This window comes from Oryzias melastigma, linkage group LG7, assembly GCF_002922805.2.
Source record: "Oryzias melastigma strain HK-1 linkage group LG7, ASM292280v2, whole genome shotgun sequence".
In the NCBI taxonomy this organism is placed as follows: Eukaryota; Metazoa; Chordata; class Actinopteri; order Beloniformes; family Adrianichthyidae; genus Oryzias; species Oryzias melastigma.
Genome location: NC_050518.1, coordinates 8,011,379 through 8,023,421, shown reverse-complemented (window position 1 = coordinate 8,023,421; position 12,043 = coordinate 8,011,379). Strand labels below are relative to the sequence as shown.

The following is a 12,043-nucleotide window of genomic DNA, read 5'->3' as shown; positions in this document are numbered from 1 at the left end:
AACATGTGTGTACAATCTGTTCTTTGTAAACCAAATGTGTTGCATTATTCTATGTTCTTATGTTGTCTATTATAGGTCATTCTGGGCAGTTGCTACAATTTAGTTATTAGTTTCAGATTTTCCTTATTCAAGCAGAAATATTTCTATGACAATCCATGAATTTTTCATTTTTCTTCTTCGGGACCCTTGAGATAAATATTTTGAGATGGTACTGCAAGTAAAAATATGTTTGGAATCAATTAGAAGCTTTTGAAAAACTAAAACCCAAAAGTGTGCATATTCAGTGAACCCGATTCACTTTTCTCTAGATGCAAGAGTTTGGTTTTCTATCTTTAACTTTAGACACAACACTCTCCTCAGCTACACTTCATCTGTCAGGATGTGCTATGGAAATGTTTTTCAGATTTTACATACAGCAGCTTTTCATAACTTTTTCTTTTAAAGCAAAGCCTCTGCTGCAGCATTGCTCTGCTCAGAATGTTGACGACCAGCCCCATCAGGAATAGACACTATGCTGCTGTGACAGCTCAAAAGCAGCTCCTGAGTGCACTATGACAGATCTATAATACGTATTTGTTGGTGGGTTTTCTCTGACAGAACTGTCCTACCCTACGGATTCAAACGGGACAATTTAGACGAGACAAATCCGGTGCAAAAAATAGCTGTTGAGAGACAATATATGAAATTTGATGCATTTATTCATGTCAGTTATTCCACTCTGATTCAAAGGCTCAAGGCTGAGTCAGCGATTTAATAGCCAAAAATACTCTAGAATTTGTGGTTAGTTTTCTTAAAATCACCTTCAGCTTTTCTCTTCATATTTTTTGTACCATCCTTCCTTAAAAATGCCACAAAACTTCAAAAAGTGCAGTTTTCTGAATATCTCCAAAGCTTGTTGCTTATACACCCCCCCTCCCCAATAAAAATGTCAAGGCTTGCGAGGTCATAAATTTGCAACAAGAAACACAACAATTTTCCCCAAAGGTTTTATAACCATCCTGTTCAAACATTCTTTTTTTTTCTTTTTACACAGCCAGAGAACAAAAAAGATTTTACATAATAAACTCCCAAACCTTTTGTACAGATAAATCAAACTAAATGAAGAAAACATTTTATATTAGTCCATGTCTTATCCTCTGAACCTTTTTGCTTGCATTTGCCATAAATTGGGAAGGGAGACACAAAAGTGTCAGAATGAAGCTCTGTGTTGTTCGCATGTCAATCAGTCTATTTCACTTGCTGATTCCTTTCTGCTTAATATAGAGGAGAAACCAACAAGACTAGGCCATTCAACGGATAATCCAGAACTGTCTCTAATGGTGTGTGGATGTTCAGAGGCTGTCAGTGTGAATGCATCAGGAATAGGCAAATCTAAATTAGGTGTATGCATGTCTGTGTGTGTCGAGTCTTGTGGTTTAAGCCAGTCCGAATCCCTCCGAGCATTCCTGAATGGCCAACAGCAGCATATGTCTCAGCTTCTCGTAGCTCTCATAGGCTGGAAGGTCCAGCTGGTTAAAGCTGGAAAACAGAACAAAAATAAAGATAAATTGTTGTGTTTATTGCTCGTTTTAGCTTTTGTCATTTGGCTTTACACGTTTACCAGGTGTGAGCAGATGGTAGGCGGTCTGTTGACCGATCGTCACGGTGGATTTGGAATTTCTGAATGCCGTTCATTCCTTCCAGCGCGGCAAAGCCCTGGAGTGGAACTTTGGATGTGCCAGTGACAAACTGCAGGAACTTGGCCCGGTCTGCCTGATCGAAGGAGCGCAAGGCCCTCCAAAACCACTGGATCTAACATTTGAAGTAAGACGTAAAAATTAGAAAGACATAATAATTTTTTTTTTTTCTGATTGAACATAAAACATCTGGACAAAAAATGAGCAGCAGAAATCAAGTCTGTGGTTGTTCGTGTCATTAAACTCTGCCAAGAGGTCTGTTCAAATTCTCAGTCATGTTTTCACAGGATTCAGTTCTTCAGGGGAAACTGGACTTAATGTCACCCGGAGGAGCAGAATTCAGTGAAGCTGTGCCAAGTCATGTCCAATGCTAACCATTGCAGTGAGGTTTGCTAAAATGTTTGACAACTAAACCAGATAATACCAGTTTGAGCTTAAATAAAAATAAAAGGTACTGTTTACCAACAATACACATGTGATTTAATGTCTAGAGCTTTGAAATTATAATAAGTAACCTTCATTGTTTAAACTCTAGTTTTCTCAAATTTTCTTTTATTTACTTTGATCCAAACAAGTAATAAGATAAAGCAAATCATTAATGATTCTCCAAATCCTGTTTTCCTTCTTGTTGATCTCCACAACACAATGCCGGTTTCACATAAACACCATTTTTTGTTGCAGAATCGATTAACTATGAATCTGTACTGGTTTAGGATGTCTGAACGCCTCCATACCTGAATGGAGCTGGACTGGTATTTATGATATTCAGTGTTGGCCTTCAGATCGTCGATGTCGATGGTGGGCAGGCCTGAAATGAGCAGCTCCAGCTCCTGCTCGGTGAAGATGGAGATCAGCCTCTTCGGTATGATCTCATAGAATCCTTCCAGAAAGGCTGCCAGCTGTTTGCGAATTGCACCTGGAAAATGAATCCAAGTGTAAATATTATACTTTTAAATGGGCAGTAATTGGGATTGAGGAGGAAATCCAAAGCATTGCAGCTTCATTAAAAGGCACAGCTGAAGCCGTTTTGTTCCAGAAACATCTCTGTGCCAAATATTCCACATAAGACTGCTGCCACCTACTGCCTTCATTCAGAACAGTCATTTCAAACAGAGCTTGATAAAGGACACAAACTTGCCTGTCATTTTCATCTGGCACACCAGATGTACATATTCTTTTTTGTTTTCTTCTGTGACAAGAATGTTGGCTCCATTTGGCTTCAGGTCTCTCACTTCACAAACTCCGAACTCCTGGACCTGCAAAACAACAAAACACGATCAATCGATTTGCAAGTACTGACCAGATTCCTCCTGTGATCAAACAGCAGGAGCACAAACCTCTGTGCTGAATGTCAGCTCATAGCCCAGGGTGGACACATCGTTTTCCAGCAAGTACACTAAACCTTGGAAGAATGGATAATCCTCACTTTCCATGTCCGTGTACCTGATGAATGAAGCCAAGGCCACACATGAACTCACACAACACAACTTTTGCATTTAACAAGAAAGATCTGCTGGTTGCTCAAATACCTGACGCTCTTGCCCAGAATGTGTTTGTAGAAGCTGCGTGTGAAGTAGCACTCCAGTAGCCGGTTGTCATAAACTGCTTTGGCGACAACGCGGCCCACAAACTTAAAGTAGCTGAGGTGGTTGGGATTGCAGTGGGATGAGGGGTTTATGGTGTAGGTGACCCGGTCTCCAGGCGACGTGCGGAAAAGTGCGTACATGGGATTGAACATCTCCCTGGAGATGATCATGTACCACTCCCTCAGCAGACCGCCAGCATCCTGGCCCTCCTCCCCTTCAAACACAATGTACCTGGAGGAAGCAATGAGAACAGTTCAGGGAGTGTTTTAGAGCAGAAGAAATAAAAGTGGAATAGTAGCTATGAAGCCTTACAGCCTGTTCTTCATGTCCTCTGGGCTCTTGCGGTGCAGTTCTCTGTAGGAGTCCTCAAACACGTGATCTCGTCTCACATGCACCGCCATGTCCTCCTTCCTCAGGCCTTCATCCAGACGTTCCAACTCCTGGCGGAAATACCTGCAGAGTACACAACATAAGTGACCCACAAGATCTGGATAAACGCACAAATTAGAGCTGAAAAAAAAAATAAATCTCCTTACTTTCTCTTTACGTCAAAGTCCAGGATCCGAATGTAGTCAACCAGAACTGCAAAAGGTCCATCGGCCAGGTGAGTGGTAGACTGCCGCAAGATTTGGTTGAGCACTGTACGGTGAGTTTCTAAAAAGCGAGCAGGAGCTTCATTACAAACCCAAGATGCACAACAGAAGGCGTGTTCATTCTCCAGCTAGCATCACACTCACCAGCAAAGCGCAGGAATTTCTGAGTGTCTGGAGGCAAGTTTGAAGAAATATGCATGGAGGACGGTTCCCTGGAAAAGAATGGGTCAAGGGAGGATGGAGTGGCGGGCGTAAGAGGTGCTGGGGACAGTGGGGGAGGTTCGTCTTTGATGTGAGACAGCTGGCTCTCCCGTGTGTCCCTGACAGGAGGTTTGCTCTCTCGCTCGGTGGCATGGACTAGAAAGAACGCCTCCACAGCGGGCTGGAGAACTACACCGATGAAAGAAAACAATCAGTTATGGAAACACAATCAAGATGGTAACAAAATAATTCCTCAAAAACAAAGCCACCAACCCAGTACGGCATGCTGGTCATGGGACTCTTCCAGCTCTTTTAGGCACTCCCCAAGCATGTCCCACAGTTCATCCAACAGCAGCTGCTCACTGAGCAGAGGAAGATCTGGAAGTCTCTCCTCAGCCTCAGTCTGACCGTTTCCCTCCTCATCTAGAAAATAGAGAAAAAAAAACGTAAGAAACAATTCAGCCTGAGGCTTGTTTGAGCTAAATCTGCTATTAAGAACTATTTTCACTGTTGTCATTTACAATGTTTCCCTTTATTCATAAATGGACAAGAAAGACAAACTATTAACCAAATATGATGGAAATATGCATCAGAGAATAATTACCCAGAGGTGCCGAGTCCTGCTCTACAGGAGACGGCTGGTCCACGTCCATTGGAGTATCATCTCTCTGGGCCGTTTGGGATTCTGGCAACGACTGGACTTCAGACTAAAAAGAACAAACCAGACAGAGCGTGAGTTAGGAAAAATGACAAGCAGTTCAAGCAAACATGGCCGTGCAAATCACATCCCATGATCATTTGACAGAGGAAGTATTCGAAGGGCAGGTCAGGGGAAAGCATGAAGCCACATCAGCCAGCGATTCAGTATAATCAATGCAGGCAGCAACTCAATATTTAGGGTACAGTTGGTCAAACTACCTCGCATTTTAATTTGATAAAAATGCTGAAGTCAAGAGAGGAAAGCAAATTACTGTTTAGTTTTTAGGAAGTGAGTCACCCTCTGCTGGAAACAAACCAATTTAAACTAAAGCTGTGGCTTTGCACGGGAGGAGTTATAAAAGAACTAAATAATAAGTTTTCATTCAAAGATGTAAAATATTACTTTTTTATAATCCAAGAACAGAAAGAAAAGTCGTCCAAGGCCAGTTTTCTGATTTTCAGCCTTGTTCATGAATTTAAAACAGGTTCAGCGCTTGGAGCTCAAGTCTTCACATTTGTGACTGGAACAAACTGCTGAAGGCAGTTTCTTGCTGGTGATAATATATTTTACTATACCTCAAATAATTAATAGCTTCCACAAAAATACAGCATTCTGTTTGATTTACAACCTTTTTAAAGAATATAAGTTGGACCTAAGGCAACAGTCGAGTCATACCAGAGATATAATTTTAAAATTTAATGATTTATTAGGACATTTGTCTTTGTTATGGTAGTAAAAGTTCCTCATGGCTACAAAGATCCTATCACAGAGCAAGAGTTGAGTTAGCAAACAAGGGAATGACAGCACACCGGATAAGAAAAGTTCTAAAAAAAACGTCAAACTTCAAATTAGAAATGAGTCAAATTTGACATTGCAGCTGATTTTTGCCAGCAAGTGAACACTATCTTTATCTAGAGTTATAAGGTTTATGCAACAGAGTAAACGATGATGTGAGAGTGGAGCTGCCGTCAGTGTAGCCATGCTAACCGTAGTAGCAGCAGCCGTGCCAGCAGGGGTAGCAGCACCAGTGGGAGCATGGGGGGCAGCCACAGAGGATCCGGCAGCCACGGCGGCAGAAGAGACGCTAGATGAGGGTGCCTGCTGGAGCCGGCGGGCACGTTGGCCCTCTCTCACCATCTGGATGATGGCATCGGCCTCTGCTTCAAGCTGACGCACTGCTGCCTGGATGCTGCTGGCAGAGCCCAAACTGGTAGAGCCTGGTTTTGGACAGAGGGAGAAAGTCATGAGAAATGTGATGCCACAAAAAATACTGTTCGCTCAAATTAAAACTACTGTAGCTTTTTTTTTTTTTACCTAATCGCCCAGTCTGCTTGGCCTTTTTGTTGGCACGTCTGGTGTCCTCGCGTAGCTGGATGATAACCTGCAAAACTCGCAGGAAAAACTTCTGCGTTGAAGTCTTTGATGTCAGTGAGCTCATACAGGGGAGCTGCAATTCACGGCCTCCAAGCGTGCGCTTTTGTGCGGCTACAATCACGACACTCTCTGACCCATCAAATCTGTCGAACGACACAAATGCAGACAAGTTAAAAAATGATGCAAGAGTTTTTAGGGTTTACATGTGTGAACTGTCTGCACTCCAGAAGATCACTAACTAACCTGCTGGTCATCTTGCCCTTCAATTTGGCCGATATGGACGAATCATCAGGGGGTGCATCTGGGGAATGTGAGTCAGCATGTGCCCGTCTCTGCTGCTCCAAGTTGTACTCTCTAAGTTCAGCCAATAATGTGCCTGAAAAATGTTTAAAATATGTTGAGAAAATGAGCTTTTAAGCAAAAAATAATCAATAAAAATACACAGGCACAACCAAAAAGAATGAGTTCAAATTTCAAAAAAGTACCAATCTGTTTGCAAAGAGTGTATCCGAGGTGTCTGGCTCCACTCAGTAGTAATCTGAGTACTGTGTCTCTAGTGGGACTGTCTCCTCTAGAGAGCTGCAGCAGGATGTTAGCAGCATCCTCCAGACCTTCTTCTGAACACGAGTGAGATGTCAAGACCTTTGAGAGAAGTTAGAAGAAAAAAAAAGAATGTAAAAACCAACACTACCAGCTCGTTGTCTGAGGGAAGCAAAAATATTCTCTTTTCGAATAACAACAGCTTCCCTGTGATCACATTCAACATACCTCCACTGACAGCTGAAGCTGCTTCTCTGTTAAACCCGTGGAAGCCATCTTGTCAAGTTCTGCATTTCCAGTAGTACCCCTTTGCTTTCCTGTTTTAACAACCCACCACACAAACACAAAAACATTATTTTCTGATAAAACTTGGTATGGTATGTTCAAATGAACCCGAGGCATTCCACTGTACCTGCAGAAGCTGTTCCAGTCGGTGTAGGTATAAAGATTGTAGTAGTAGAGGGAGTCTGGAAAGATGGTACGCTTGTTCCTGAGGATGTGCTCTGGGCTGCAGCTCCTGCAGAAGCCACTGGGACAGTCACTGCAGGCTGTACAGAGGCCAGCGGTGCTGTGCCCTGTGCTGCAGCTGTGGCTCCTGAGTTTGCCGCGTTGGAGTTGACCGCCTGTGGAGTCGGGTGTCCGGCAGGTACCTCAGTGGCTTTGTTGTCAGGCAGGGCGATGGATATGAGGGACAGCAGACGCAGGAGCTTCTCGGTGAGCAAGGAGCTCCGTCGGATCACAGGATGAGACAACATGTTCATCAGCTGGCCAAGTGGCGACGTCTCCAGACTAAACTGTGCTCCCTCGGCCTCTGCACTGCCCCCCAGGGGTAACGTCTTCATTGATGCTTTGCCCTTGCGGCTGACATTCATGTTGTCGAGCTTTACCAGCAGGTCCCAAAAATCTGTGGAAATGCCTAAAGACTGAGGAGTCACAGCAGAAGATAGCAGAGAGTTCGGGGTGGTTGAGGCGTTGGGATTGGCCTGAGACCCAAGTCTTGAGCTTCCAGTGCCAGCTCCTCCCACAGAGGAGCCGGAACAAAGGCGGGAATCAATATCCGAGGATGAAGACAACAAATCCTTGCAGCGCTGCTGGGTGAAGTGGCTAGGGAAAACCTGCAGTCAGAAAAGAAAAATAAAGTAAATTTTCTGTTCTTGTTTTTCACAGCAAATAAAACAGGAGATGAACTTTACCAGTTTAAGAGCACTGACCTTTGCTAGTTGGATAAGAGTGTCCAATACATGTCGACAGACCACTGGAGCAGCTTGTGGGTGAATATGAACTGTAGATCCTCCTCCACCTGTACATGCAACACCTGATGCGGTAGCCGACACTCCTCCTCCCAGTGTTCCAGATCCTGCAGAGCTGCCGGCTGAATGCCGATCAGCATGCTTTCTGCCCGACACTCGCTGAATCTGGAAAATGTTTGTTCGGCAGCCCAAGGCTGCATCCATGGAGACGGAGAGCCAGGAGAGCTGGCTGGAGCTACGGGACTCAACCCTGTTCAAAAGCTCTAAGGAAGAAGAGGCAGACGAGGAGAGGGAAGAAGTGGTTGAGCCTTTCCCTCCACAGCCTGCCTGAGCGCTCCTTTTGCCACGAGAGTCCTCAAGACGTGACGTCTCTACGCAGACTTCACTCTCACTGCTGCGCTGGAGGATAGACAACAGGCTGCGGATGACCCACCCACGAGTCTGAGAATGGTAGCAGAGGTTCCTGAGCACGCGGTGGAGACGGCTGGTGTTGAGCTTCGGTTCGTCCACAAACAACAAAACCAGGAGACAGGACAAGGCTTCATGGTCGAGCAGCAAACGTCCTCGCAGGCGCAACAAAGAATCCACACTTGAACTGGTTGGCCTAATGAGAAAAAAAAAAAACAAAAAAAAAAAACACATTATTCATCTTTAACTATTACGTTCATAGATGTCAGAGGTTCTGCAGACAATTTAAGATTTTTTGCAACATAACTATCATTTACAAATGGAAATACCTCACATCTACACAGAAAAGCTAAACAAAAGCAGCCCTCAAAGTTTTTACCTGTGGTTTGTTCCTCCGCCCATCTGAAACGTCCCTCCTCGCTGGACAGCCAGTCGAGTGTACTGAACCCCCCGATTGCTCCCCAAACGGCTGGTAAAAGCTGGTGAGCGCAAGATGGCCGAGAGTGCTGAAGATGAGCTGTGACTGAAGAACCGATCGTGCATCAGCTGTCTCTGACGGGCCTCCTGCTCTCTACGTAACGCAGCAGCTTCTGCTGCGATGTCCGGGGGCATGACGGCCAGGACGCTGTCTTCCATGTCTTCGAGAACACTCCGGCGAAGCTCTGACGGCAGCGTCTGGATGAAGGTGACTGGATCTAACGGGGTGTCTCCTTGTGTAGGCTGTTGGGCCAGTTCCCTTCGCTGCTGCTCAGCTCGTTGCTGGGCAAGAACCTAAGACATTTCATGGCACTGTTACTAAAAAGAATCACGATTGACATTTTTTTTTGCTTGTTTTATAAAACAGATAATTTGCAACTGAGTACAGTAATGTCATATTTCTTACCTCCTCCTGAATAGCAGGGGGTAAGGCTGCCAGGAACTCAGGGCTGACCTCGGTGACCCCTGGTCCTCCTAGCACAGGTGCTGTAGTGGTGGGTAGACTTGTCGCTACTGGAGGACGGGAAGGTGGCCTGATGCCCAGTTGATTTTGCAAGACTTCTCTACGGATGTCCTCAGGAAGAGCTGCTAGGAAGGAGGGATCTACACCCTCTGGCAGATTTATGCCTATCAAGAAAAAGTACAAATGTTATTTAAGTATTTTTTTACGACACAAATGGTAAAAGTGTAAGCAAACGTACCTGCAAGAGGATCCTCCTCGTCATTGCTGGTGGATGGGAGGGGCTCTTCCTGAATGACTTGGGACTGACTTTCAGCACTATCACTTCTTGGCATTGTTTCCCCAGGGGATGACACAGAAGTTGATCTAATAAAATAGACAAAATAAAATGTTTATTTGCTAACTAGACTTGAGTTGTTTGAACAACCACTTTTCAATTTTTGTTTCAGCAATTAAATAACAAAAGGTTGATGTAACCAATCAACTAAACAAATCAACAATGACAAGAGTACACAGATAGCATTTTTCCAAATATGACACTTTCAAGTTCATGGACATGCTCACCCCGTTTCTGCATCGGTCTGCCTGTCTGTCAGCCCACTTTCTCTACTGCCAGACAACTCCTGAGAGAGCTGGGTGGTCTGTGGAGGATTGGGAGCAGATTCTTCCTGAGTAGCAGAGGCAGGGCTGCTGGTATCCATAGGGGAGCCTTCAAGTTGTGACACGCCAACCACAGTAGGCTCTGAGTTTTCTACAATGTCTGGACTTAAAGAGGCTGAAAAGAAAAAAGAAGTGATAGATTACTACATCTTAAAAAATGTAAAATATAATACATTCCAGCTTTGACTTGTATTATTTCCAACACTTTAAATGCAGGGACTTGTTAGCTGGCTGATATTTTTAAAAGTTTTTTTTTAAACTTAAGTCTACCTTCCCTGCCTTCATCCAACGCTCCTCCACTGCCACCTCCTCCGACTCTCTCACCGGTTGTGGGTGCTGGGGACATTTCCATTTGAGATGCTTCTGCTTCACCATTTGCCCTCTCGGCTGCAGACAATGACGGCAGGCCAGCCCCTGACAGAGCAGCCAGAGAACCGGCATGCGACTCTGCCAGCAGCAGATCAGCTATTGGCTGGTGGACCTGTTGACTAATAGCAGTTTCCAAAGAGACTAAGGCCTGTTCGTGTGGAGCAGGTGTGGTAGGAGTGACCTCTCCAGATGGGGGAGCGGTAAGGAAGCCCTCAGAGACTCTGGGAGGGTCCAGACATGACATCGTACCACCCTGAGCCTGATCATGGTCTGTAACATCCAGGGAGAAGTAAGTTAACAATAAAACATGAAGGTCTTTTAGATTTTTAAACAAAATACAAATGGTTTGACAAAATGACAAAGGAGAGGCAATTTATTTTCTGACAGACGCTTTAGACCTCTACTGAGGAAGGCAGTAAGTTGTATAGTTATCTCCTGAGCGGGGTGCACATACCTGATCCCCAACAACAACACAACTTACTACCTCACCACAGAACAGGCACCTGAAGCAAACACACTTTCAAGTGACCATTTAAAGGAAAAATCCACCTTTTGAAAAGTTAAAGTTTAACAAGCTGTATTAAAAAGGCTGTAATACAAAATAATACTTTATGAGATGGTTAGGGATCAATAAAAAGGCTGAAAATGTACTTAATTTAGAGGAATCACAGATCAAATCAGATCTAAATAAGCCACATATTCATAAAACCTTTCTCACATGGTAATATCAGCACATAAAGCAGCTTGAAGCTTATAGGGAACCAACACTGATGGCTCCATTAAATATTAACAGGAGGAAATAGTCCAGTTTCACTTTTTACCTAACAGTTTGCACATGCCGTGTAAAGCTGAGAGTTGTGTTTTCAAACATTCTGGGGAAGTATTAAATTCCTAAAAATGAACAGATGTCGAGTCCCGTATCTAAACAAAGATACAATCCAGTCTGCACCCTGATGTTGGTTGCAAACAGTCAAAAACTACTATATAGATATGACTACCATTGAAAAAATGCTCATTTAGTATAAAAACTGAATATTACATTAATGCCTCATTGGCTATTTTTGTAGAAGGGAAAAAAGGGGAAAAAATTATTAAAAGGAAGGTTTTTTTTTCTTCTAAATAAATAATGTACTGAGCAAACTGCACAGGAACATTATCACCAAGAGGAACATTGTTTTTAACGAGGCCCTTCTGATCTAGGAAAAAACAACCTCCTTCAGAAATGCATAATAAATAACATTTTTCTGAATATTAAATCTTGGCTAAAACTTATTTTATAAAATAAAATATTCATGCAACAATGATTTCCCTTGAGGAGGAGAATAAAGCAACATTAGGTCAGAAATATTAAGCATTTCTTTCAATGTATAAATGTAAAAGGGCAGTCAGTTCAGATAAACCTCAAACATTTACAGCTTCTCTATAACAAATCAAGCTGGTCATGGAGCTGGTATGGCGTTGCTATAGGAAAGACAGTAGACTGTATAGTTATCTCCCAGATCTGGTGTGATCCTAAAACTATACAAACTACTACCTCATCCCACAGCACGCACAGCAAGCTGGCTGCTTGACTCTGGATCGCCTTCTCCGAGCTGTTGAATGCAAAACTGGTCGAAGAGTTTGAAGATTTAAAAAGAAACTAAAATATCAGTACCTGCAGTGTTCTCACAGTTCACTGCTCCCAGTCCAGAACTCTACAGACACAAAACAATTGTTGCATTACTGTAAATAATCCCAAATCATAATAAA

The 12,043-nt window shown here is 43.5% G+C and overlaps 1 protein-coding gene across 14 annotated transcripts in view; it reads right to left on the bottom strand.

Annotated features, from left to right (window-relative positions):
• Positions 1 to 680: 680 nt before the first annotated feature.
• The window catches only part of huwe1 (HECT, UBA and WWE domain containing E3 ubiquitin protein ligase 1), a 37,128-nt gene continuing 25,765 nt past the window's right edge, over positions 681 to 12,043 (bottom strand). For 12 of the 14 annotated variants that reach the window (XM_024294071.2, XM_024294081.2, XM_024294085.2 and 9 more), the window contains 24 exons: positions 11,949 to 11,988; positions 10,196 to 10,564; positions 9,830 to 10,040; positions 9,507 to 9,631; positions 9,212 to 9,432; positions 8,708 to 9,099; positions 7,882 to 8,524; positions 7,083 to 7,785; positions 6,899 to 6,987; positions 6,616 to 6,772; positions 6,374 to 6,506; positions 6,071 to 6,273; positions 5,744 to 5,973; positions 4,661 to 4,763; positions 4,330 to 4,479; positions 4,000 to 4,245; positions 3,799 to 3,916; positions 3,575 to 3,715; positions 3,206 to 3,493; positions 3,014 to 3,119; positions 2,815 to 2,932; positions 2,411 to 2,592; positions 1,601 to 1,791; positions 681 to 1,518 (listed from right to left, as the gene is read on the bottom strand). In XM_024294071.2, coding sequence (XP_024149839.1) covers positions 1,416 to 1,518; positions 1,601 to 1,791; positions 2,411 to 2,592; positions 2,815 to 2,932; positions 3,014 to 3,119; positions 3,206 to 3,493; positions 3,575 to 3,715; positions 3,799 to 3,916; positions 4,000 to 4,245; positions 4,330 to 4,479; positions 4,661 to 4,763; positions 5,744 to 5,973; positions 6,071 to 6,273; positions 6,374 to 6,506; positions 6,616 to 6,772; positions 6,899 to 6,987; positions 7,083 to 7,785; positions 7,882 to 8,524; positions 8,708 to 9,099; positions 9,212 to 9,432; positions 9,507 to 9,631; positions 9,830 to 10,040; positions 10,196 to 10,564; positions 11,949 to 11,988 — 5,262 coding nt within the window. In that variant the 3' untranslated portion in view covers positions 681 to 1,415. The remainder of the gene's footprint in view (positions 1,519 to 1,600; positions 1,792 to 2,410; positions 2,593 to 2,814; positions 2,933 to 3,013; positions 3,120 to 3,205; positions 3,494 to 3,574; positions 3,716 to 3,798; positions 3,917 to 3,999; positions 4,246 to 4,329; positions 4,480 to 4,660; positions 4,764 to 5,743; positions 5,974 to 6,070; positions 6,274 to 6,373; positions 6,507 to 6,615; positions 6,773 to 6,898; positions 6,988 to 7,082; positions 7,786 to 7,881; positions 8,525 to 8,707; positions 9,100 to 9,211; positions 9,433 to 9,506; positions 9,632 to 9,829; positions 10,041 to 10,195; positions 10,565 to 11,948; positions 11,989 to 12,043) is intronic. The other 2 variants (XM_024294086.2, XM_024294087.2) reach the window with 1 other exon arrangement.